The 25946-nt window shown below is 42.8% G+C and overlaps 1 protein-coding gene across 1 annotated transcript; it reads right to left on the reverse strand.

The window, feature by feature from the left end:
• Positions 1-736: 736 nt before the first annotated feature.
• Positions 737-16655, reverse strand: LOC112229313. The gene is made up of 6 exons (XM_024395141.2): positions 16128-16655; positions 15824-15989; positions 2812-2918; positions 2118-2273; positions 1883-2026; positions 737-1643 (listed from the first exon to the last, which is right to left on the reverse strand). The coding sequence occupies exons 1-6, from the start codon at positions 16653-16655 to the stop codon at positions 1101-1103; spliced, it is 1644 nt and encodes a 547-aa protein (XP_024250909.1). The 3' UTR covers positions 737-1100.
• Positions 16656-25946: the final 9291 nt, after the last annotated feature.

Consider the following 25946-nt stretch of genomic DNA (forward strand, 5'->3'; position numbering starts at 1 on the left):
CTCTGTTTGAATTCTCCCCACCCCTCATCTCTCCTCTGTTTGAATTCTCCCCTCCCCTTCCCACCCCTCATCTCTCCTCTGTTTGAATTCTCCCTCCCACCCCTCATCTCTCCTCTGTTTGATCTTCTCCCCTCCCCTCCCCCCCTCATCTCTCCTCTGTTTGAATTCACCCCCCTCCCCACCCCTCATCTCTCCTCTGTTTGAATTCTCCCCTCTCCCCTTCCCACCCCTCATCTCTCCTCTGTTTGAATTCTCCCCCCCACCCCTCATCTCTCCTCTGTTTGAATTCTCCCCTCCCCCTCCCCTCCCCCCTCATCTCTCCTCTGTTTGAATTCTCCCCTCCCCACCCCTCATCTCTCCTCTGTTTGAATTCTCCCCTTCCCACCCCTCATCTCTCCTCTGTTTGAATTCTCCCCTTCCCACCCCTCATCTCTCCACAGTTTAATTTCTCCCACCCCCTCTTCATGACTCATCCTCAGACCCTTTATCACATTAATAAGTGGGCATTATCACATTAATAAGTGGGTATTATCACATTAATAAGTGGGCATTATCACATTAATAAGTGGGCATTATCACATTAATAAGTGGGCATTATCACATTAATAATGTTTCCACTAGACAGCACAGCCACAAAGTTAAAATGGTATGTTTCCTAATTCATGAAAACAAAATATGCTTTTTTTGTCTTCATTTAAGATTAGGGTTAGGCATAAAGTGTGGTGTGTGTGCAGTGTGGTTAAGGGTTAAGGTTAGGGTTAGGATTAAAATCACATTTTAAGAAGATAAATGGTAGAAATAGGTGGGGTTTATGACTTTTCGGCTGTGGTAACTAGTGACGACTGAGAGGGAGGGATTGGTCTCTGCTGCCTCCTGGTGTATGTGGTCTAACACTGCAGCATAATGCAGACAAGGCAGCACTGTAATGCCTACTGTTCATCTCATTGGTGTATTGGAGATACTAGAGATATGTTTTAGCTTCCAGAGAGAAACCTTAACACATTAGTCAGTGACTGAGGGTAATGGGTTGTATTTCAATGGAAGGGTGGAATTATATCTATCGACATTCAGAAGGTTGGAAGTTGAACCTGGCCATTCATTCACATCAGTCTGCAGATGTTTGATCTGCACTCTGTACATTGGCACTGAGGGAAGTGTGGGGGTCCAGGGCCTTGGTTGTGCCCTGGGGACAGAGATGGGCAGAGATGGGCCCTTCCTGGAGATTCCCGGAGCAAGTCCAGATCAGGAGCCATGAAGGGTACCAGAGGCAGAGCTGAGCTGGGTGCTGCTGGGGTGACTGAAGGGACTTCTTGGTCTAGTGGTGTCGCTCGCCCTGCCTTCCCTAAAATCTGCATCAGCCTGTTCCCAAGGCTCTCAGTTGCAGGTGTCTTCACATGTGCCTGTGCCTGGGTGTGTGTGTGTACATGTATGTGTGTCTGTGTTGGAGCCTGTGTTGGAGCCTGTGTTGGAGCCTGTGTTGGAGCCTGTGTATATTCCTGTGCCTGTGACGGAGCCTGAGTCTGTGCGCTCTGCAGGGCAGCGATGGCCTGGCTCTGCTGGCGTATTTCCTGCAGAAGCAGTCGCTGCTCAGACAGAAGGACCTCCACACAGTGCTGCAGACGACTCACCTCCCCACTCCACCTCTAGGGGGAGACAGAGAGACAGGCCGTCACCTGCTAGCTGATTGCTGCTCGACTAACCACAATTTATAGCTAAAATAAGATAAGATAATCCAGTGCTAAGATAAAATAAGACTACTTGTCACACTTATGTAAGTCATCTGATAGAAGTTTCCTAATCTCCTGTATATCAACTACCTAATATGCCTCCACAATGACCCAGTCATAAAATAACTATTTAATGGGTCTTAATATCTACATACCTGCCTGGCCCACTCCTGGATGGCGCTAGCAGACAGCGGTCCCTCCACACTGCCATCCCTCCTGAGGAACACCTCTCCTTGGTCAGTCTGGTAAAGGCCCTGCTGGGTGAGGGCTGGAGGGGGCCGCAGGGTGAGGCGCAGCACCTGCAGGTGGAATAATAGAGACAGGGTAAGAGACTGACTGACAGGATAGTGACCAGAGTACCAGACAGGCAGATAGGGAGACAGACAGCACCTTCAGATTCTGGCTCTCGGGCCCCGGTCTGACCACTGGGAGGAAGGTCAGGGTGTAGGAGTGTGGTAACAGGGTAGGGTGGAAGCCCTTTAGGATAGAGTCCACCAGCAGCCGTGCCTGGTCCTCCTGTCTGTGGTCACAGCGTAGACCCCTCACCTAGGACGGATGGAAGTGATCCATTTGATGGTTAAGTTTTTAATCAAATTGATACAGTTTCATTACATTCTGTTTTGATTTGTTTATCAAGCTATTATATTCAATGACATTTTATTCAATCCATTATTCAAATCAAATCAAAGTTTATTTGTCACGTGCGCTGAATACAACCGGTGTAGACCTTACAGTGAAATGCTAACTTACAAGCCCTAACCAACAGTGCAATTTTTAAGTAAAAATGAGGTATTAGGTAAACAATAGATAAGTAAAGAAAAAAAAGAGCAAAACGACAGTGAAAATAACAGTAGCGAGGTCATATATAGGTGGTACCGGTACAGAGTCAATGTGCGGGAGCGCCGGTTAGTCGGGCTATTTGAGGTAATATGTACTGTACCTGTAGGTATAGTTAAAGTAACTATGCATAGATGATAAAAAGAGAGTAGCAGCAGTGTAAAAGAGGGCGATTTGCAAATAGTCAGGTTAGCCATTTGATTACCTGTTCAGGAGTCTTCATGTATTAATTTAGTGTCCTACTCACCACCCCGTCATCGTCCACCCCCGCCAGCAGGCTGCCCCCTCCACTGTTCAGGAAGGCACAGGCGTAGCGCCGCAGGTGTGCTCGGAACGACGAGCGCAGGTACTCTCCTGGAGGATGGGGTGGATGGGAAGTTGATTTTCTACTGTTAATGTTTTGTTTCCTTTTCTGTATCACGATGGTAAATACAGTCAGGTCCAAAATGATTGGCACCTTTGATAAACATGAGCAAATTAGACTATAAAATAAATTATACAAAATATTTTGTGTACATTTTATAATTATATTATTTCGTACTAATACATTTGCACAGAGAAATACATTTTCTTTAACAAGTAATACTTTTTTTTCTCAAAGATAGGTGTTAAAATTATTGTCACCCCTTAAGATACATTTGAAATAAAAACAAAAGTAAATCTGCATTCACATTCTCCTTTTTGAAGTTAATCTCAGTTTAAGGAACTGTATTGTGGCCTTCTATGGCCTCCTGTTTCACTGGGGTATAAAAGTCAGGTAACACGCATGTCAAATCCCTTTGTCATCCATCACCATGGTAAAAGGCAAAGAACTCACAAATGAAAAGAGACATGGTTGTTGACCTTCATAAATCAGGCAATGGGTACAAAAAATTGCCCAGAAATGACTAAATATACCACTTACCACTATTAGTGCATCCACTATAATGACTTTAAAACCCATGGAACAGTGGCAAACTTGCCTGGCATTGGACTCATGTGTATCTTGCACATTGAGGAAAATGGTTCAGGAGGCAAACAAAAGTCTAAGGGCTATAGTTGAATAATTACAGAACTTTTGTCGCATCTTCGGGTCACCGAGTCTCCAAATGTACAATTAGAAGCCACCTCCATGCCAATAGACTGTTTGGAAGGGTTGCCAGAAAAAAAAATTGAATTATTGAGAGCAACCAACAATGCCTGGAGTTTGTTAAACGGCTTTGGCATTTGGATTGGAACTGGTGCTATGATCAGAGGATGTAAAAATATAGCTTTTTGGCCACGCACACCAGTGGTGGGTTTGGCGTCGAAAGAAGGGTGCATATGCAGAAAATAACCTCATACCTACTGTAAAATATGGTGGTGGATTTTTGATGTTATGGGGCTATTTTTCTTCCACTGTGCCTGGGGCACTTGCCTTGTTAATAAATCCTGTTACGGATGTGGTTCCTGCAAAGGAACCAAATCAGCGGAAATTTCAGAGCGCCACCTATAGTACTCGATAAAACTCAAACTTTCATTAAAACACACACGCAAGATACTCAATTAAAGCTACACTCGTTGTGAATCTAGCCAACATGTCAGATTTGTAAAATGCTTTTCGGCGAAAGCATGAGAAGCTATTATCTGATAGCATGCACCCCCCAAAATACCTGAACGAGACCTAAACAAAAGATTTTGCGGTAGCCGGCGCTACACAAAACGCAGAAATAAAATATAAAACATTCATTACCTTTGACGAGCTTCTTTGTTGGCACTCCTATATGTCCCATAAACATCACAATTGGGTCTTTTTCCCGATTAATTCTGTCATTGTATCCCCAAAATGTCATTTTATGAAGGCCGGTCTGATCCAGGAAAAATCACCTTTTCAAGACGCAACGTCACTTTTTAAAATTAAAAGATTTGCCTATAAACTTTTACAAATCACTTCAAACTACTTTTGTAAACCAACTTTAGCTATTAATAAACGTTAATAATCAATCAAATTGATCACGGGGCGATCTGTATTCGATAGCAGCAAGTCTTGAAATCACCGTCCATTTTTTCACTTTCATAGCTTCCTCCGGTGCGCCCCAAGACAGGAAGTGCCTATACGTCATCTCATCAAGGATAAACCAGCCATGAAATGCCAGTACTGGCGGCATCGTGTGGAAGCTGTAGGCATTGTAACGGGAACCTCATCTATTTTCTATCGCCTTAGACAATACATTGACTGGCGGATGAATATTTTTTTTGTGTTTTTGGTGACCAGTTTTCCCAGGGATTTTTACTCCTGAACACGTTCTGTTATAACCACAGACACGATTTAACCAGTTTTGGAGACTTCAGAATGTTTTCTATACACACATACTTATCATATGCATATACTATATTCCTGGCATGAGTGCAGGACGTTGAAATGTTGCACGATTTTTTACAAAAAGCTGCGAAAATTCGCATCATCCGTAACAGGTTTTAAGGTCAATGGCATCATGAACTTGACCAATTACCAGGACATTTTAGCCAAAAACCCAGTTGCCTCTGCCAGGAAGTTAGGAAGCTGAATCTTGTCTGCAAGTGGATCTTCCAGCAAGACAGTAACCGCAAGCACACATCAAAATCCACAAAGAAATAGTTACAAATGTCAGCTCTTAATTTGACCCCTTTCATCACAGGAGGAAAATAATCCTGCAGCAGGAGGATTTGAATATCTGAACACATTTTTAGAATTGCCACCAGGGGGCAGCTGGAAGCGGGATTTGTATGCACAGTACCAACATTGTACCTTATGTAGACTACTTGTAGGCTATGTGCAGGCTACAGCGCGTCTTGTGTGAATTCTTATCTGGATCATAATGAATTGACATTTGTAGGGGGTAAATATATTTTTTGTTAGGGAAAATCGTATTTCTTTTAATCAATTGTTTTATTATGGTGAAGGCAAGCAATAGGCAGAATAAATTACTTGTTTCCTCAGTGCCTGTGTGGTCCAGTTGTTACAGCCACTGACCCCGACATGATTTTGAATCCAGCCCACTGCCCTTTGACTTATGGATGAAAGTCTATTTTTTACATATGAATTCTGTGTGGCTACAGCGTTAATTCCGCTACATAGGTTAATTCTGTGTGGCTACAGCGTTAGTTCCGCTACATAGGTTAATTCTGTGTGGCTACAGCGTTAATTCCGCTACATAGGTTAATTCTGTGTGGCTACAGCGTTAATTCCGCTACATAGGTTAATTCTGTGTGGCTACAGCGTTAATTCCGCTACATAGGTTAATTCTGTGTGGCTACAGCGTTAATTCCGCTACATAGGTTAATTCTGTGTGGCTACAGCGTTAATTCCGCTACATAGGTTAATTCTGTGTGGCTACAGCGTTAGTTCCGCTACATAGGTTAATTCTGTGTGGCTACAGCGTTAATTCCGCTACATAGGTTAATTCTGTGTGGCTACAGCGTTAATTCCGCTACATAGGTTAATTCTGTGTGGCTACAGCGTTAATTCCGCTACATAGGTTAATTCTGTGTGGCTACAGCATTAATTCCGCTACATAGGTTAATTCTGTGTGGCTACAGCGTTAGTTCCGCTACATAGGTTAATTCTGTGTGGCTACAGCGTTAATTCCGCTACATAGGTTAATTCTGTGTGGCTACAGCGTTAATTCCGCTACATAGGTTAATTCTGTGTGGCTACAGCGTTAGTTCCGCTACATAGGTTAATTCTGTGTGGCTACAGCGTTAATTCCGCTACATAGGTTAATTCTGTGTGGCTACAGTGTTAATTCCGCTACATAGGTTAATTCTGTGTGGCTACAGGGTTAATTCCGCTACATAGGTTAATTCTGTGTGGCTACAGCGTTAATTCCGCTACATAGGTTAATTCTGTGTGGCTACAGCGTTAATTCCGCTACATAGGTTAATTCTGTGTGGCTACAGCGTTAATTCCGCTACATAGGTTAATTCTGTGTGGCTACAGCGTTAATTCCGCTACATAGGTTAATTCTGTGTGGCTACAGTGTTAATTCCGCTACATAGGTTAATTATGTGTGGTTACAGCGTTAATTCCGCTACATAGGTTAATTCTGTGTGGCTACAGCGTTAATTCCGCTACATAGGTTAATTCTGTGTGGCTACAGCGTTAAATCCGCTACATAGGTTAATTCTGTGTGGCTACAGTGTTAATTCCGCTACATAGGTTAATTCTGTGTGGCTACAGCGTTAATTCCGCTACATAGGTTAATTCTGTGTGGCTACAGCGTTAATTCCGCTACATAGGTTAATTCTGTGTGGCTACAGCGTTAGTTCCGCTACATAGGTTAATTCTGTGTGGCTACAGCGTTAATTCCGCTACATAGGTTAATTCTGTGTGGCTACAGGGATAATTCCGCTACATAGGTTAATTCTGTGTGGCTACAGTGTTAATTCCACTACATAGGTTAATTCTGCGTGGCTACAGCGTAAAATCCGCTACATAGGTTAATTCTGTGTGGCTACAGAGTTAATTCCACTACATAGGTTAATTCTGTGTGGCTACAGCGTTAATTCCGCTACATAGGTTAATTCTGTGTGGCTACAGCGTTAATTCCGCTACATAGTTTAATTCTGTGTGGCTACAGCATTAATTCCGCTACATAGGTTAATTCCTCTTGGTTACAGGGTGAAAACAGAAACAACTCAAAGGTTAAGAGTTTAGACATTAATTCTGAGTGGTTAAAGTTAAGGTTTGGTTTGGGTAAGGCTTAAAAATAATAAAAAATGATGCACCCATGTTCATCAGTATTCATATTTTTCTTAGTGCTTACCTCAGCATTGTTAAAACCAATTAAATGTAACTAAATGTAATTGAAAATGTAATCTAAGTAATAAATATTTATCATCAGAGGGTCATAAACAATAACTAACTAGTAATGCTGCATAGGCTACACAAAGAAATGTTAATAAATGCTATATATGGGCGGCAGGGTAGCCTAGTGGTTAGAGCGTTGGACTAGTAACCGAAAGGTTGCAAGTTCGAATCCCCGAGCTGATAAGGTACAAATCTGTCGTTCTGCCCCTGAACAGGCAGTTAACCCACTGTTCTTAACTGACTTGCCTAGTAAAATAAAGGTAAAAAAAATATATATATATATAAAGAATTTGAAATGTTTTATACTTTCACTTTTGATACTTAAGTATATTTAGAACCAAATACTATTAGACTTTTATACAAGTAGTATACAAGTAGTATTTTACTGGGTAACTTTCATTTTTACTTGAGTAACTTTCTATTAAGGTGTCTTTACTTTTTACTTTTACTCAAGTATGACAAATGGGTACTTTTTCCACCACTGCATACAAGACACATTTTTGTACTCAGTTGCTGTGATGTGCTCACTTGAACAGGAAGGTCGTGCGGCGGTCCTTCTTGTGGGCAAACTTTTTCATCAAAGTCTGCCATTCTCTGGATTAATGGTGCTTCAAGACAACTGGGAGCTCGGGGAAGAAAACAGGTTGAATCATGACGTCAGTGATTTTCAGGTAGGAGAGTCAGAGCTCTAGAAAGAGAACAAAGTTCCCGACTTGGAATTCCAAGTTGGATGACCATTCAAAACCTTTTTTTCCCAGTCGGAGCTCGTATTTTTCCATGCTCCCATTTATCTTGAAGGCACTGAAGTGTGAGATTTCCCCGTTTTAAATTCCTAGTTGTTTTGAACGTAAATCATGCTGGATTGACAGCATGGCCAATGGATTCAACCTTTACTGGCCCATGGGGTTGTGTGTGAATGTTTAACATTTTAAACTTGGAAAAGAGACCCTTTCAGACAAATGTTTTACACCCTTAAACCCAGACTTGGACCACATACCCTCTCCATCGAATAGCAGGCAAGGGAGGCAAAATAATGATTGCTTTGCAATGTTTGCAGTTAGCCACTGATTCCTTGCAAACCACTCATTGTTGAATTTAAGCTTTCCGACCTGTTGTGTAATGTTTATGTCCAATGGCAGATGATATCTTCATATGACAAGGATTGAAAGGGATCTTCCAGTAGATTGTCGACATGATTCATGATGACTGCTTGTCTAGCTAACTAGCTAAGATGTTGAAAGTAAGACGTTAACATGAACAGTCCAATCAAAATGACGTCAAATCATGTTATATCTGTAGCCCATGACCTTGAGCCTTCTTGAATTCTGATGTAAATCTATGGCAGCACCCAAGGGGTCTTGAACTGCCAGGCTCTCCCTGTAGATTCTGAGGTGACGTAGTGTCCCCATGAGTGACAGAAGACTCAGCGAATTACAGCACAACTAGAGAAAATGACCAGTGCCTGTGCTTTCGCTGGCTGCCCTTCCACCACAGAAAGCACTGAGCTACGCTGAAACACCTGCATTTTGGAGTTGCCTTACTCAAGAAAGAGAGTATGCGGCTTTATCAACTCAATGATTTAAAAAAAATATTGTTTGCAAACTGATATGTAACACAAAAGAATGCCAACATAACATGCAAAACAGGCCCATTATTTTAATTGTATTTTTTAGCTAAACAGGTGGGGCTCAAAACAAGTGGGGTTCTGGCCCACCTTCCCTGAATGACGGGTCAACAGATATAGTGACCAGCCTGAGCCTACATTAGTCCAACAAGTTCATTGCATTTATTTTGTGAAGTTAAACAAATAGTCTGATAATTTACACACAAAAGAAAAGTGTATCAGCTTAATGAAATCGTCTTTGGGTAGGCTCAAATGCATAAACCTCTACGAAATGAAATATCAAAGCCACACAACACAGGCTTTCAATGCACATCAAAGACCAGAACTATATTGACAAATTATACATAGCCTAACTATAAAACATGGACGAGCATCCACACTGGAGGAAAGCTTATAGTTCTACAATAGGCCTACATCTATCAATCCACTGATGGCCCAAATTAACTCAGCCAGGGAAACATAGTAGCCAGTGTTTTCCAAACTCGGTCCTCGGGACTCCAAGGGCGCACGCTTGCTTTTTTTTCCCTAGCACGACACAACTTATTAAAATAATCAACTAATCATCAAGCTTTGATTATTTGAATCAGCTGTGTAGTGTTAGGGCAAAAACCAAAACGTGCACCCCGTGGCGTCCCCAGGACCGAGTTTGGGAAACACTGCAGTAACCTATCGGTTATCACTCCTTTCATTATGTGACAATGGATAGGCTAAGGCAGGGGTGTCAAACTCATTCCACGGAGGGCCGAGTGTCTGCGTTTTTTTTTTTTTCCCTTAAGACCTAGACAACCAGGTGAGGGGAGTTCCTTACTAATTAGTGACCCTAATTAATCAATCAAGTACAAGGGTGAAGCGAAAACACGCAGACACTCGGCCCGCCGTGGAATGAGTTTGACACGAGGGCTAAGGAGTAGCCTACAGAATGTAGCTTATTGGAATATAATCAAATAGATAGATTATAGAGCACTAGAATGTCACCAGCTGATGTCTAGTTAAACCCTCAATCAATACACGCTAAATTCACCTGCAGAGCTGATCCCAATTGCAACCATTATTGGTCACTTCATTACCGCTCCCTTATTAAACAGGGTTTCCCAAACTCGGTCCTGGGACTTATTGCGCTTCGCAGAGCAGTGCAGAACTGTTGTGAAGGAAGATGTCAAGGAAGTGAGTTTGTGTTTATACAGGACCTCCTGCCCCCACCTATCGTCAACCAGTCATGTCAATGCGGAGCTATATGGAGCCCTGCGCATTGTTACAAAATCTCGGAGGCACACGGCGATGCAGTATAGAGCTCAATTTGGCCTGGGATCAAGCATAAATTGTCTTTTAGTCCTTCTTGCAACCAAAGTCTTCAAGCATAGGAGGTTGGTGGCACCTTAATTGGGGAGGACGGGCTTCATGGTAATGGCTGGAACGGAACTATGTAATGGTAATCGAACTCAAACACATTTCTATGTGTTTGATACCATTCCATTCGCTCCATTCCTGCCATTATCATGAGCGGTCCTCTCCTCAGCAGCCTCCTGTGTCTTCGAGATATGTTCACCCTCTGATTGGTATTGAAATCACAACAACTTAGTATTTTTATAACAGCCTAAGGAATATTTATCTATTTGACAAGCATTCCGTAAAATATACAGTGCGTTCGGAAAGTATTCAGACCCCTTGACTTTTTGCACATTTTGTTACATTACAGCCTTAGTCTAAAATCTACACACAATACCCCATAATGACAAAGCAAAACAGGTTTCTAGAAATATTTGCAAATGTATTACAAATAAAAAACAGAAATACCTCATTTACATAAATATTCAGAACCTTTGCTATGAGACTAAGCACTTTTTGAAGCACCTTTGGCAGAGATTACAGCCTCGAGTCTTACAGGCTGACTACGTTGCGTGTGTGAGCGTTATAAAATACATTTAGAAATCCATATTATTCAATTATTGCACCCACACTGCTCGCGCTCGCCAACGAGCGTCTGCGTTGCCATGGGCTACAATACAAGTCAGTTCTATTTGTGACGCAGATCGCGCTCCAAGTCCTGCCTCTCCCATCTCCTCATTGGTTTATAGAAGCAGGTACCCACGTGCCATCTCCTCATTGGTTATACCCACATGGATGACTGAAAGACGAACGAGGTCAGTGGCGGTAATGCACCTAATTTATGAAAGTTGCCAATCGCAAAGAAAGTCAGGAGAAGAAAAGCCTGGAAGGAGGAGAGATGACTAGAAACGATTTGGTTGACCGTTTTATGTGTGGATTAATTGGCGGAGTAGAGGACCTTGTGCATTTCAGGTAAAATAACAACTCAATATTTATATCCCAAGACAAATTAGCTAGCAACTGCAAGCTAGCTAAATAGGACAAATTAGCTAGCAAGTACAAGCTAGTAAGCAGAGTAGCCTAGTGGTTAGAGCTTTGGACTAGTAACCAGAACGTTGCAAGTTCAAATCCCTGAACTGATAAAGTACAAATCTGTTGTTCTGCCCCTGAACAGGCAGTTAACCCACTGTTCCTAGGCTCTCAATAATTTGTTCATAACTGACTTGCCTAGTTAAATAAAGGTAAAACTTTTTTTTTAAAGCTAAATTGCCATAAATGTTTAATGCTTTTTGACCTGTCCCCAAATTAATATAATTGGTTCAGAGTTTGTTTTGATATTTTAACCTGCGTGTTGTGATCGCGTTTGGTGTGGGGGGACAAAATACATTTATGCACGATGGTACACGATGGCGCACTCGTGCAGCCGGGTTATTGGGTATGACACTACAAGCTTGGCACACCTGTATTTTGGGAGTTTCTCCCATCAAGCTCTGTCAGGTTGGATGGGGAGCATCGCTGCACAGCTATTTCCAGGTCTCTCAAGAGACGTTAGATCGGGTTTAAGTCCGGGCACTGGCTGGGCCACACAAGGACATTCAGAGACTTGTCCCGAAGCCACTCCTGTGTTGTCTTGTCTGTGTGCTGAGGGTCATTGTCCTGTTGGAAGGTGAACCTTTGTCCAAGTCTGACGTCCTGAGCGCTCTGGAGCAGGTTTTCATCAAGGATCTCTCTGTACTTTGCTCCGTTGATCTTTCTCTTGATCCTGACTAGTCTCCCAGTCCCTGCCGCTGAAAAACATCACCACAGCATGATGCTGACACCACCGTGCTTCACCATAGGGACGATACAAGGTTTCCTCCAGACGTGATGCTTGGCATTCAGGCAAAAGAGTTCAATCTTGTTTTCATCAGACCAGAGAATCTTGTTTCTTATGGTCTGAGAGTCCTTTAGGTACCCCCTTTAGGTAAACTCCAAGTTTGCTGTCATGTGCCTTTTACTGAAGAGTGGCTTCCATCTGGCCAGTCTACCATAAGGCCCTGATTGGTGGAGTGCTGCAGAGATGGTTGTGCTTCTGCGTGAATCTATTATCTTATTTGCGGACTGAGAAAAAAATACCTTTTATAAATGCATTTCATGCGATTCTACATTATTTTACATGATTGGAGACATGCAGAATCTTCTTTAATACCACAAAGGAGCCTGACAGCGAATGAATGCATGTTGCAGCACCACACACGTTTTCATTTCTATACAGGTTATTGTTAAAAAAGAGAATCGTCTAAGTTTGGAAACGTGCTAAGAACCAGTTACAACTGAAGTATGAATTCAAGAAAAAGCCATTTGTTTTTTTTAACACAGCAGCCACATATCATCAGGTTGGCCTAAATGCACTTTATTTTTGGAAATCATATTCTACGTTGACTGTGATTAGGGCATTAGATCATCTGCTACGTTAAATTAATAAAATAGGCATGCATAGATCACTGCATGATCCTCTAGCCAAAGACTGGCCAAAAGTGAATTCAAAGGTATTGACTTTATAGCCTAATAAGGCATTTTTTGTTTCATTATAATGTAATTCTAATACATACTTTTCATTTTATACAGCCTAAATGCGAAATTTATAGACATGTTGTTGAAGTTGTTGTTGAAATACTGAGTTCTCCTGCCTGTTGCGTGTCACAAATGTTTCACAATTTATAACTTAAATGGAAGGTTATAGCCTTGAAATAATAATAATAACATAGCCTAAATAATTCATTTTCGGTAGCCGAAAATGAATTAAATTAGGCTACCTGGCTTCCTCCTGACTGACTTAGAGTTAGTATGTAGTTTAATAGCGTGCTGAAATGTTGAACATCAATTGATAGTGACAGAATCAGACATTCTATAGCCAGTCTCCTTGGCTATAGAAGGTTGCACCGCAGCCTCTGAATGTCATAGAGACAAAACAAATATATAACCCATATGTATCGGAGTCACGTCTTTCCACAGCATTTTACAGGTTGTTTCTAGCACAAAGCATTGCTGAATAAAGCGTCATTATAGATCGCTTTATGTAATCAGGTCAATTTTTTATTTATCTTAAGCTAGACCTATGCTTTTAGAAATGTTATTTAACAAAAGCCACAATACTCTCAGATACCCCCTCAATTCGAGCCCTGGTTATGACTTAACATGGCTGGACCCCAGGAAGAGTAGCTGGACCCCAGGAAGAGTAGCTGCTGCTTTGGCAGCAGCTAATGGGTATCCATAATAAATACAAATACAAACACACCAAGCCCTTCACTGACACTGAGATACTTAAGGAGTGCATGGTGATGGAAGGAATTGGTTGACAAAGTCTACGGATACTAGCAGACTATCATTTCGTCTGTCGAACAGGTAGGCCTATCTCTTTTTTCTTTAATAGGAAAAGATAAGCTCCAACACAAAGCCCTCTTGTTGTTAGTAGCCTAAAATCAATTTAAAATGAAGACTCTTTTAATTAATTAGGCCTTCTCGAATTAGCCTTTCAGCACTCAGGCGCTGTCTATTTCCTGCCTCTTCATAGTAATGTAAGTTATGTAAATTACTTGAATATGGCTTTATTGTGAAGTTACTAACTCTTATAAATAGCTTCATTATGGGCAACAAAACATATTGTTTTTATTCAAATAAATTATAGCAGTAGCAAAATGACCTCCAGTCCTCTTTCTCATCTTCACACTCTCCCTCTCAAACTGAACAGGAAATCAGTAGGCCTTGTCAGCGAGCACAGATATTGCATTTTTTGTACAAATAAAAGAGTATATTTGAAAGAACCCTTTGACTCGCCTTCTGTAGTGCCACCGTACACAGCACAGCCATTGGTTAGGCAGCACAAGAGGCTGACATCAACAAGAGCAGGGCTCATGATTGGGATAGCTTATCAATTGCAGTGTGTAATACAGTATAGCCTAGTTTTACACCATCCCAACAGCACAAAAACTTGGGAAGGAAGAACATTTTCTTACAAATATAACTTTGCCCTTTGCATCCCTGACCATGCTCCTCGTGTAGCCTAGGCCTATGGCCTATTGTACAGGCTATGGATTTTTTGATTGAGACTAGGCACACTTGATATTGCACGCCCAGAAGAGAATCAGGAATGAGGGGCAGCATCGAGCACACATCGAGATACACACATCGAGATATAATAAGCAACTCATTTTCTCATCCCCCGGACTAAATAAAAATACTAACCCCCCTAACCTATAGTTCTTATTTTATTTGCTTCCTATTTATGTTATCCAAATGTATCTGACGTGCTCATTTCCTATCAAGACCGGGGATAAAATATCTCTGGACTCTCCATACTTGAAATGTGTAAATAAATCAAGTCAAATGAGTTATTTGTGTCAGAACGGCGTGGTCTGGAATAAAAACCACGCCTACACAGTAGGCCTATATGTGCTCAGCCACGCTGAAGACAGTGGCCCTAACTGCTAGACCACCCCAGGCCACGTTGGAACTTCATTTTTTATCTTAACATACACTTGGCACTTGTATGTCGTAGCCTGGTGGAGACCAATATCTATATAGTTATTAACATACAGTATGTAAACAGCAGTTGTTGATGTGTATGGCTGCATTTCAGATACTTTTTTATGCATTTGAATATTGCAATAATAGGACATAGGTCCATGCTATCTGGAATCCTTGGGACGTTCCTACCCCCCAGTGACGTTGACATTTAAAATGGTTCATTTTAAAATGTTTATTTAACCTTTATTTAACTTGGCTAAGCTAAGGGTTTAGGTTAGGGTTAGGGATAGGGATAGGTAAGGTTTATGGTTAGGGTTTATGGTAAGGACGTCCCAAGGATTCTAGATAGCACTAACCATATGACCTCTGAGAGAAATAATTTGGATAGCAAGCCCTGAACCCCTTGACTCGACTGCCCCAGCATGGAGAGAAGGAGAACTGCTATTTATCAGGGACTCACAAGGCTCATTTGAATTTCCTGATGCAGCAGGAAAATTCTCCGTTACAAAAGAGTGATCAAGTTAAGATACGACATCTGTTATTGACCACAAAATAAACATTTTACAATGGCAATCTCAGTCTCTGGGATAGTCATTGAAACCTGTTTGAATTGAAGAGGGAAAGTCCATAAACACAGACTAAGGATATCAAGGATCTGGAAAGATCCTGTATGGAGGAATGGTCTGAGATCCCTCCCAATGGGTTGTTCAATCTCATATAACATTTTTAGAAAAGGCTCAGTGCCGTTATCTTGGGTGACAGAGTACTGAAAACAGTGGTGGTAAAAAATGTGGAACCTTTCTTTTAGCGATAAAATTTGTAAAATCTCTTTCTCTGAGCAATTGTAGGAGTATAAAATAATATAATTTCCCTTTTTTTGCATACAATATAGCTCAGTATTGGATTATTTATTTCATACATTGTTTTGGTTTATCTTTATCAAGGGTGCCAATAATGTTGGACCTGACTGTATATCTTATATACTATGACCCTGACCTCCTCCTCTCTTGAACTCTACATTGCGTGTCTCGCTGCCCATGTGAGCCCCGTAGAAGAGCCGCTCCCCTTTGGTGATCTCGTGCCTGCTGATGGCACTCTCGGACTGCGTACCTAACAGGCCCAGAGGGTTGACTTCCAGTGGGGTCACACACGGGTCATACGTCTGAAAATATCATATGTATATCACAATCATCATGGTTATAGTTATCTTGTCTATTGTCATTGTTTTCATCAAAATTATAATTGTCCTCATCATCATTGTCATCATCCCCATCACCACCCCCAATCCAGGGGTCTCTACCTGTGTGTGTTTGCCCAGTTTGCCAGTCTTGTTCTGGGTAGGAGGTCTTCCTTTAGGAGCCCTGGTCTGGTTCTGGCTCTGGGTCTGCTCCTGCTGGGCAGCTGAAGGTTTGTCCCCATGTCGTCCCCTGCCCCTCCCATGGTCAGTGGCATCTCTCGGTCTCCTCCAGCCCGTTACAGCCCCTCTCTGTCCCCCTCCTGTCCTGTGATGACTGTCCTGGTCTGGATCTGGCTCTACATCTACGTCACATCCATCCTCAATATACTCCACGTCCTCTATCACTACATCTGGGTCCTCAGAATATGGGCTGACAGTGCCGTAGGTGGGTGTTTGGGAGCAAGTGGAGGTGCTATCTACTTGGTCAGCCTCCTGGTCTGCCTCCTCTTCCTCATCCTCCCAGCCCTCATCCCTAACCCTAGCACAGTGTCTGCCTATATGGGCTGAGCTGCCGGGGACACTGGCGGTGGTGGTGGCTTGACTGGTGGTCTGATTGGTTACTCTGGGCTTAGAGAGCTGTTGATTGGCCATCGCTGGAGTGCTGACCCTATCCCAAACTCCACCTGTGATTTCATCACAGTCCATGTCCTTTCCTCTTGAACTCGGACCTTTGGGGGCGAAGGCTTCATCATCGTTGGAAGTGATGGCGGAGGAGGAAAGGAGGGAAGGAGGAGGGCAGGGTATAACTTGAGGTTTGACCTGTGCAAGTACAAAAGTTTGGCTATAGTATGTCTAAGGGCAAGTAAGGCTCCACAAACCAAAGGTGGTGCTTTATATAGGGGGCCATTTTGGAAACAACCCAAGTCACAGTCAGTGTCGCCAGTGTCAGAATAACAAGTCGGAGCCAGTCTCAGAATAACAAGTCAGAGCCAGTCTCAGAATAACAAGTCAGAGCCAGTCTCAGAATAACAAGTCAGAGCCAGTCTCAGAATAACAAGTCAGAGCCAGTCTCAGAATAACAAGTCAGAGCCAGTCTCAGAATAAGTCAGAGCCAGTCTCAGAATAACAAGTCAGAGCCAGTCTCAGAATAACAAGTCAGAGCCAGTCTCAGAATAACAAGTCAGAGCCAGTCTCAGAATAACAAGTCAGAGCCAGTCTCAGAATAACAAGTCAGAGCCAGTCTCAGTCGGAGCCAGTCTCAGAATAACAAGTCGGAGCCAGTCTCAGAATAACAAGTCGGAGCCAGTCTCAGAATAACAAGTCGGAGCCAGTCTCAAAATAACAAGTCGGAGCCAGTCTCAAAATAACAAGTCGGAGCCAGTCTCAGAATAACAAGTCGGAGCCAGTCTCAGAATAACAAGTCAGAGCCAGTCTCAGAATAACAAGTCAGAGCCAGTCTCAGAATAACAAGTCGGAGCCAGTCTCAGAATAACAAGTCAGAGCCAGTCTCAGAATAACAAGTCGGAGCCAGTCTCAGAATAACAAGTAAGAGCCAGTCTCAGAATAACAAGTCAGAGCCAGTCTCAGAATAACAAGTCGGAGCCAGTCTCAGAATAACAAGTCGGAGCCAGTCTCAGAATAACAAGTCAGAGCCAGTCTCAGAATAACAAGTCAGAGCCAGTCTCAGAATAACAAGTCAGAGCCAGTCTCAGAATAACAAGTCAGAGCCAAAAAGTGTTTATTAAAAGGATAAATTAATGGTGGTCCTCTATAAATCATCAAGTCATAAACGATCAAAATAAAAACCAATCAAACCCATCAGCCATGGCCACGGAACAGCACTGACACAGAGAACAAATGATGTCAGAGCTGATCTCTGTGTTTCACTGTGGTTTGGGTGGAGTTGCCCCCAGACACTGATCTTGGCTAAGTTTTGTACTTTCCACACTAATGGTTAAGGTCACTAATGGTTAAGGTCACTAATGGTTAAGGTTAGGAGCTGTACCCAGAGGAAACGTCTCCTTTCCGACCCAGTTTGAGTTTCTACTTTACCTTTCCTGATGTTGCTTGGCTGTAGTGGAATCCCACCAGAAGGCCCTGGTGTCTGGTTCAACATTCCGTTTGACAGTCAGGAGCTTTTCATTAATTGTGACATAATCATTCTACACTGTGGGTAGAGTTGTGACCATAGAAATAGAATTAACAGAACGGGCTTGGAACCTTTAACCCTGGCAATTACACTCGCAATGGCTGCCTGGTATTGTGATGCAATCATTTCCATGGTAATGTAGAATGTTAATTCAAATTATGTTAACTGATGTGGCTCAAGCAATAGAATGTTTTTGTAGTTGTAATGTCAGTTGAGTTGAATCAACAAATCACAGTACATATTGATGAGTAAACTTCCTACTTTTTCTTCCTGCTTTCGCTTCCTGCTTTGCTCCTATGGGTACACTCGCAATGGCCGCCAATCCACCCATTGGCCGTTCTATTCATTCTATTTCTATGGCTGTGACACCCTCCAAAAGATCCAGAATAAAATCCGTAATGTCTCTTTAGTCCCAAGTCCATGGATCTTGACCATTACCTATTATGATAATAGCATGCACACAGAATCCTCTTCATGTACGTAGAAACACCTCATTCCATCTGTAAGGATGTTGTTTAACATATTCAATACATTACCAAGCCACTAGATGCCAGTGTTGTTCTGAGCAGGCAGTCTGGAGTTAGGCGCTCTGTCTCTCTCAGTCTGACTCATTTCCATGTCCTGAATACATGCACCTCAATGAGGGGGAGTTTCACCTCTAAGTGATAGAGTGGCTAAATAGTATGAGGACAAATAGATAGTGATATTGAAGGACATGCCCCAGCACTGATCAATGCATGGGAAGCATTGGAATTCTACCGTATTACATATATTAGCCGAATATTTCTTGAAGGGAACACACTATTTTGTATTTTTAAACACATAATTTGATCCAATCTATCCAGGCCTGTGAGTTAGCTCAGATACTGTACTCAGCTATCCATCCCCAGAGAGAGAGAAGCACTGACTCATGTCTGCTCATCTCTCCTCCAACAGACATCCCTACACCTTACCTATTAACACTCTCCTCCTCTCTTCCTCTCTCTTCCTTTCCTCCTCTCCTCTCCTCCTTGTCTCCTCTCCTCTCCTCCTCTCTTCCTCTCTCCTCCTTTCCTCCTCTCCTCTCCTCTCCTCTCCTCTCCTCCTCCTCTCCCTCTCTTCTCCTGTCCTCCTCTCCTCCTGTCCTCTTCTCCTCCTCACTCCATCACCCAAGTGAGTCATCATCATCACGTCAACTTCACTGAGTCTTCATGCCAATCTTCTCCTCTCTTTGCCCTTTTAAAACTCAACATGCCTCGTTTAAGATCTCTCTCTCCCTTTCTCGCTTCCTCTCTCTCTCCCATTATCTTTCTCTCTCTATCTTTCTCTCCCTTTCTCTCTCCCTTTCTCTCTTCCTCTCTCTCTCCCATTATCTTTCTCTCTCTCTCTCCCTTCCTCTATTGTTCTCCTTCGTTCTCTCTCTCTCTATCCCCTCTCTCTTTCTCTCTATCATTTCTCTCTCTCTCTCTCTTTCCCATTGTACCTCCACCACGTTCCACAGAAATGTGAATGTCTGCCAGTAAGTGTGAGTATGTGTGTAGTACGAGAGTGTGTGTGTTTTCAAATTTTAAGGCCAATTTCTTTTTTTAACATGCTGAATTCCATTGATGAATGAAGGGAGGAGCCAAGTCGTAGATGTGTGCGCATGATTGTGTGAGTGCGTGCATGTGGCCGTGCATGAATGAGTGTGTTTGTGTGCGTGCGTACGTACGTGCATGTGAGCAAAAGAGAAAGAGAGAAAGAGAGAGAGAGAGAAAGAGGCTGATTTAGTATGGGACGGGTGTTGTCTTCATCTTACAACAGTCAAGGACTAAACAGCACATTGCAGAAAGAGGCAGTTTCAGCCCATTTATGAATCTTTTCAGGCAATGTTCCCTGTTCAGAAATGCAAATTGAATCAATGTGAGTCTGACTTTTAAGACTTTCAAGTGGGCTTTAATTAGCAACTGAGGCACAGTATTTTAATGAGAGAGGGGGTGGAGGGAGAGAGAGAGAGAGAGGAGAGAAGGAGGGAGAGAGGAAGGAGAGATGTTGTTCTGATCATAGTCCTGTAGGAGAGGGGTGAAGGACACAGGTCTAGAGCTGTGGGTTTCTTAAAGAAGGAAAAAAACTCTGTCCTTCTTTATTTCCCTCCATCCGTCTGGCCATCTGTCTGTCTGTCCGTTAGTCCTTCACCTCTGAGTCCCACTGCCAATGCCTGAAGAGCCAGACGTGGAGTTTGCCTCCGACTCGTGTTCCTACATCATAAATTGTTTTGTCTCTGCCTCTCTTTCTCTCTCTCTCTCCTTCTTTGTCTCTCTCTCCATGTCTCTCCCTTTCTTCATGTCTCCTTGTCTTCAACCTCTCTCCATGTCTCCATCCCCCTCTTTCTTTCTGTCCCCAACATGCCTCAATTAAGATCTTTCTCTCTCCCTTTCTCCCTTCCGGTCTCTCTCGTTCTCTCTCTCCTCTCTGTCTCTCTCTCTCTCTCTCTCCCTCTTTCCGTCTCTCTCAGCTCTTCTATCCCTCCACATCATCCTCCTATCATTTTCTGGGCTAGAAGCTGACTAAGCCTCCCCAACCCATCAGGTTGTTATTTTGTGTTCGTGAGCGTCAAGTCTACAGGCTAGGATGATAAACGATCATTCTTCTCTACATTTCTTTCATTCTCTTTTCATTTTCTCCTTCATTCATCTCTCTACACCACTCTCCCTCTTTGCCCCTCCACAGCCTCTCTCCCTCTCTCTATTACCCTCTCCCCCGCTCTAACTCCTATTTCCCTCTCTCTCCTTCACTGCTCTACAACTTCTCTTCCCCCAATCACTCCCTCCTCCACCCCCCTACCTTGTTACCTCTCTCCAATCCCAGGGTGGTGGAAAAAGGGTGCCAGGTGTCTGGGCAGTGGTGTGTAAATCCTAGGGGGATGGAGTGTGTGTGTATGTGTTTCAACTTTCAAGTTTTAATGTCACATACACAAGTACAGTGAAATGCCTTTGTTGCAAACTCAAAACATGACAATGCAATAATCAATGTAATACTAGAAGCAAACACACGAGGACTAAGAAGGACACAATAAGTAGGAGAGTAAGAATACCATATACAGGGTCAGTTCCAAAACCACATTTACAATGTGCAGGGATACTGGAGTGATAAAGGTAGATATGTATAGGGGTAAGGTGACTAGGCAACAGGATAAAAGATAAAAGGTGTAGTAACAGCTTGTATGTGATTGTGTATGTGTGTGTAGAGTCAGTATAAATGTACAGTACCATTCAAAAGTTTGGACACACCTACTCATTCAAGGGTTTTTAATTATTTTCTACTATTTTCTACATTGTAGAATAATAGTGAAGACATCAAAACTATAAAATAACACATGTGTAATCATGTAAGTGTTAAACAAATCTAAATATATTTTATATTTGAGATTCTTCAAAGTAGCCACACTTTGTTTTGATGACATCTTTGCACAATCTTGGCATTCTCTCAACCAGCTTCATGAGGAATGCTTTTCCGACAGTTTTGAAGGAGTTCCCACATATGCTGAGCACTTGTTGGCTGCTTTTCCTTCACTCTGCGGTCCAACTCATCCCAAACCATCTCAATTGGGTTGAGGTTGGGTGATTGTGGAGGCCAGGTCATCTGATTCAGCACTCCATCACTCTCCTTTTTGGTCAAATAGCCCTAACACAGCCTGGAGGTGTGTTTTGGGTCATTGTCCTGTTGAATAACAATGATAAGCGCAAACCAGATGGATGGCGTATCACTGCAGGATGCTGTGGTAGCCATGCTGGTTAAGTGTGCCTTGAATTCTAAATGAATCACCGACAGTGTCACCAGCAAAGCACCCCCACACCATAACACCTCCTCCTCCTCCATGCTTTACGGTGGGAAATACACATGAGGAGATAATCCGTTCACCCACATCGCATCTCACAAAGACACGGTGGTTGGAACCAAAAATCTACAATTTGGAATACAGACCAAAAGACAAATTTGCACCAGTCTAATGCCCATTGCTCGTGTTTCTTGGCCCAAGCAAGTCTCTTCTTATTTTGGTGTCCTTTAGTAGTGGTTTCTTTGCAGCAATTCAACCATGAAGGCCTGATTCACTCAGTCTCCTCTGAACAGTTGATGTTGAGATGTGTCTGTTACATGAACTCTGTGAAGCATTTACTTGGGCTGCAATCTGAGATGCAGTTAACTCTAATGAACTTATCCTCTGCAGCAGAGGTAACTCTGGGTCTTCCTTTCCTGTGGCGGTCCTCATGAGAGCCAATTTCATCATAGAGCTTGATGGTTTTTGTTACTGCACTAGAAGAAATGTTCCATATTGACTGACCTTCATGTCTTAAAGTAATGATGGACTGTTGTTTCTCTTTGCTTACTTGAGCTGTTCTTGCCATAATATGGACTTGGTCTTTTACCAAATAGGGCTATCTTCCGTATACCAACCCTACCTTGTCATAAACACAACTGATTGGCTCAAACACATTAAGAAGGATAATTAAAATGCATTCCAGGTGACTACCTCATGAAGCTGGTTGAGAGAATGCCAAGAGTGTGCAAAGCCATCATCAAGGCAAAGGGCAGCTACTTTGAAGAATCTCAAATATAAAATATATTTTGATTTATTCAACACTTTTTTTGGTTACTACATGATTCCATATGTGTTTTTTCATAGTTTTGATATCTTCACTACTATTCTACAATGTAGAAAATAGTAAAAAATAAAAAATAAAATAAAAACTTAAATGAGTAGTTGTGTCCACACTTTTGACTGGTACTGTATGTGCATATTATGTGTGAGTGAGCAGATGATGGAGTGAGTGTGTGTGTCAGAGTGTAGGGCCCTGTGAGTGTGCATAGAGACAGTGCAAAAATACAACTAAAAGGAAATGAAGACACAAGGTTAACTCAGATAGTCTGTGTGACTATTTTGTTAGCTAAACTCAGCAAAAAAGAATCGTCCCTTTTTCAGGACCCTGTCTTTCAAAGATAATTAGTAAAAATCCAAATAACTTCACGGATCTTCATTGTAAAGGGTTTAAACACTGTTTCCCATGCTTGTTCAATGAACCATAAACAATTAATGAACATGCACCTGTGGAACGGTTGTTAAGACACTAACAGCTTACAGATGGTAGGCAATTAAGGTCACAGTTATGAAAACATAGGACACTAAAGAGGCCTTTATACTGACTCTGAAAAACACCAAAATAAAGATGCCCAGGGTCCTTGCTCATTTGCGTGAACGTGCCTTAGGCATGCTGCAAGGAGGCATGAAGACTGCAGATGTGGCCAGGGCAATACTGTGAGTACTGTGAGACGCCTAAGACAGTGCTACAGGGAGACAGGACGGACAGCTGATCGTCCTCGCAGTGGCAGACCACATGTAAAAACACCTGCACAGGATCAGTACATCCGAACATCACACCTGCGGGACAGGTACAGGATTGCAACAACAACTGCCTGAGTTACACCAGGAACGCACAATCCCTCCATCAGTGCTCAGACTGTTTGCAATAGGCTGAGAGAGGCTGGACTGAGGGCTTGCAGGCCTGTTGTAAGGCAGGTCCTCACCAGACATAACCGGAAACAACGTTGCCTATGGGCCCAAACCCACCGTCGCTGGACCAGACAGGACTGGAAAAAAGTGCTCTTCACTGACGAGTCGTGGTTTTTTCTCACGAGGGGTGATGGTCGGATTCACGTTTATTGTCCTGTTGGATAGGAGGGTGAAGGCTAGTGCCATTCCCCCCACAGAAATGTCTGGGAACTTGCAAGTGCCTTGGTGGAAGAGTGGGGTAACATCTCACAGCAAGAACTGACAAATCTGTTGCAGTCCATGAGGAGGAGATGTACTGCAGTACTTAATACAGCTGGTGGCCACTCCAGATACTGATTGTTACCCCCCCCCCCTTTGTTCAGGGACACATTTTTCAATTTCTGTTAGTCACATGTCTGTGGAACTTGTTCAGTTTATGTCTCAGTTGTTGAATCTTGTTATGTTCATACGAATATTTACACATGTTAAGTTTGCTGAAAATAAACGCAGTTGACAGTGAGAGGACGTTTCTTTTTAGTTTATTTATCAGTCTCATTGCTTGGGGATATAAGTTGTTCGAGAGCCTGTTTGTGCCAGACTTGATGCAGCGGTACCACTTGCCGTGCTGAAGCAGAGAGAATAGTCTATGGATTGAGTGGTTGTAGTTTGTGTGTGTGAGTGAGTGTGTTTGTGAATGTGTTTGTGTGCATATTTGTGTGTATGAGTGTGTTTTTGAGTGTATCTGTTTATGTGTGTGTTTGTGTTTGTGTGTTAGGCGTACGGGTGATGGAGTGTGTGAGGTCCGGTCTATCGCTGTCATTAATAACCTAGACAGGTCCCGCTAGCACCTGGGAGCCCAGAGACACCCTGCTCCCATACACAGCCAATACACAACCAATGCATAACCATACACCACCCCAACACAACCCACACACAACCAATACACAACCAATACATAACCCATTCACAACCTCATAGCATCTCTGCTCCCATACATATCCTTGAGACTAGGGACTAAGGGCCAGGACTCAGGAGTATTGCCCCAGACAAGGCTACATTTTTAACGGAGGCCACATTAAGGTTCCCCACACAAAACACACACGCACACATGCACAAAACACACACACACACACACACAAAGGTGGCAAATGACCTCATGATATCAGAAATGAGAGAATATACATGGGGAAGATCTCAATGGCATACTCCCATCTCATCTCTCCTTGTCTCCTTCTCAAAACCCATTGGATGAGAAAGCCAGAGATCCCTCCCTCCAATGGGTTTTGAGAAGGAGATGAGGAGAGAGGAGAGAGCAGGAGAGAGGATGAGAGGAGAGAGGATGAGAGGAGAGAGGATGAGAGGAGAGAGGATGAGAGGAGAGATGATGAGAGGAGAGAAGAGACAGGAGAGATGATGAGAGGAGAGAGGACACAGGAGAGATGATGAGAGAAGAGAATGAGAGGAGAGAAGAGATGGGAGAGATGAGGAGAGGAGAGAGGATAAGAGAGGAGAGATGAGAGAGGAGAGATGATGAGAGGAGAGAGGATGAGAGGAGAGGAGAGAGTACAGAGGACGCAAGGTTTATGCATTTGAGATCATCCCATTTAGGGAAGATAAGAAAAAAGGGAAAAATGTAATAGAAGTGTTTCAATAATCCAAGCGGTTGTTCTCTGGTGGCTTTTAAAATGAAAGAGCCTTTATTTGTTTGCCATTGAGCATTTTGAAAAAGAGAAAGTGTTGAGTGAACGTATAGGATTAAGACAGAAATATATGATTGATTTATAAGAATCAAAAAGAATGTCTTACAAGTAAAGCCTCAGTGGGTTTGACAGGAAGTGCCTCCCTTTTATTTCGCAGACATTGAAAGAGTGTCCTCCTCTGTGACCAGGTTAGCTTAATCTGAAGCCATCCTGTGTGAGAGGGACAAGTTGTCACTCAATGGGCTGGCTTTGTTCTTTTACCATTTTACTACTGTACTCTGCCTAACTTCTTTATCAAGCTTTATCAAGTTATAAACGTCTGACAACAAGTTGGTGTTAGTCTGTCACTCTCTGGCAGTAAACGTTCCTTTCATGCATCGTGGAATGTTTCAACTCGATTCAGCCCTCTGTGGACTCGTATGACCTCGGCTGTAACCGTCACACACACACGCACGCACACACACACACACACACACACACACACACACACACACACACACACACACACACACACACACACACGACTGTAACTGTCACACACACACACACACACACACACAGACTGTAACTGTCAGTCTCAGAGAGCA

This window comes from Oncorhynchus tshawytscha, linkage group LG31 (assembly GCF_018296145.1).
Source record: "Oncorhynchus tshawytscha isolate Ot180627B linkage group LG31, Otsh_v2.0, whole genome shotgun sequence".
Lineage (NCBI taxonomy): Eukaryota > Metazoa > Chordata > Actinopteri > Salmoniformes > Salmonidae > Oncorhynchus > Oncorhynchus tshawytscha.

Coding starts and splice junctions, on each gene's coding strand:
- LOC112229313 (XM_024395141.2), bottom strand. CDS start 16,655: ATGGCCAATCAACAGCTCTCTAAGCCCAGAGTAACCAATCAGACCACC. Junction 2,274..2,811: donor GGGTGGACGATGACGGGGTG/GTGAGTAGGACA, acceptor CATCCGTCCTAG/GTGAGGGGTCTACGCTGTGA. Junction 2,027..2,117: donor CCGAGAGCCAGAATCTGAAG/GTGCTGTCTGTC, acceptor TTCCACCTGCAG/GTGCTGCGCCTCACCCTGCG.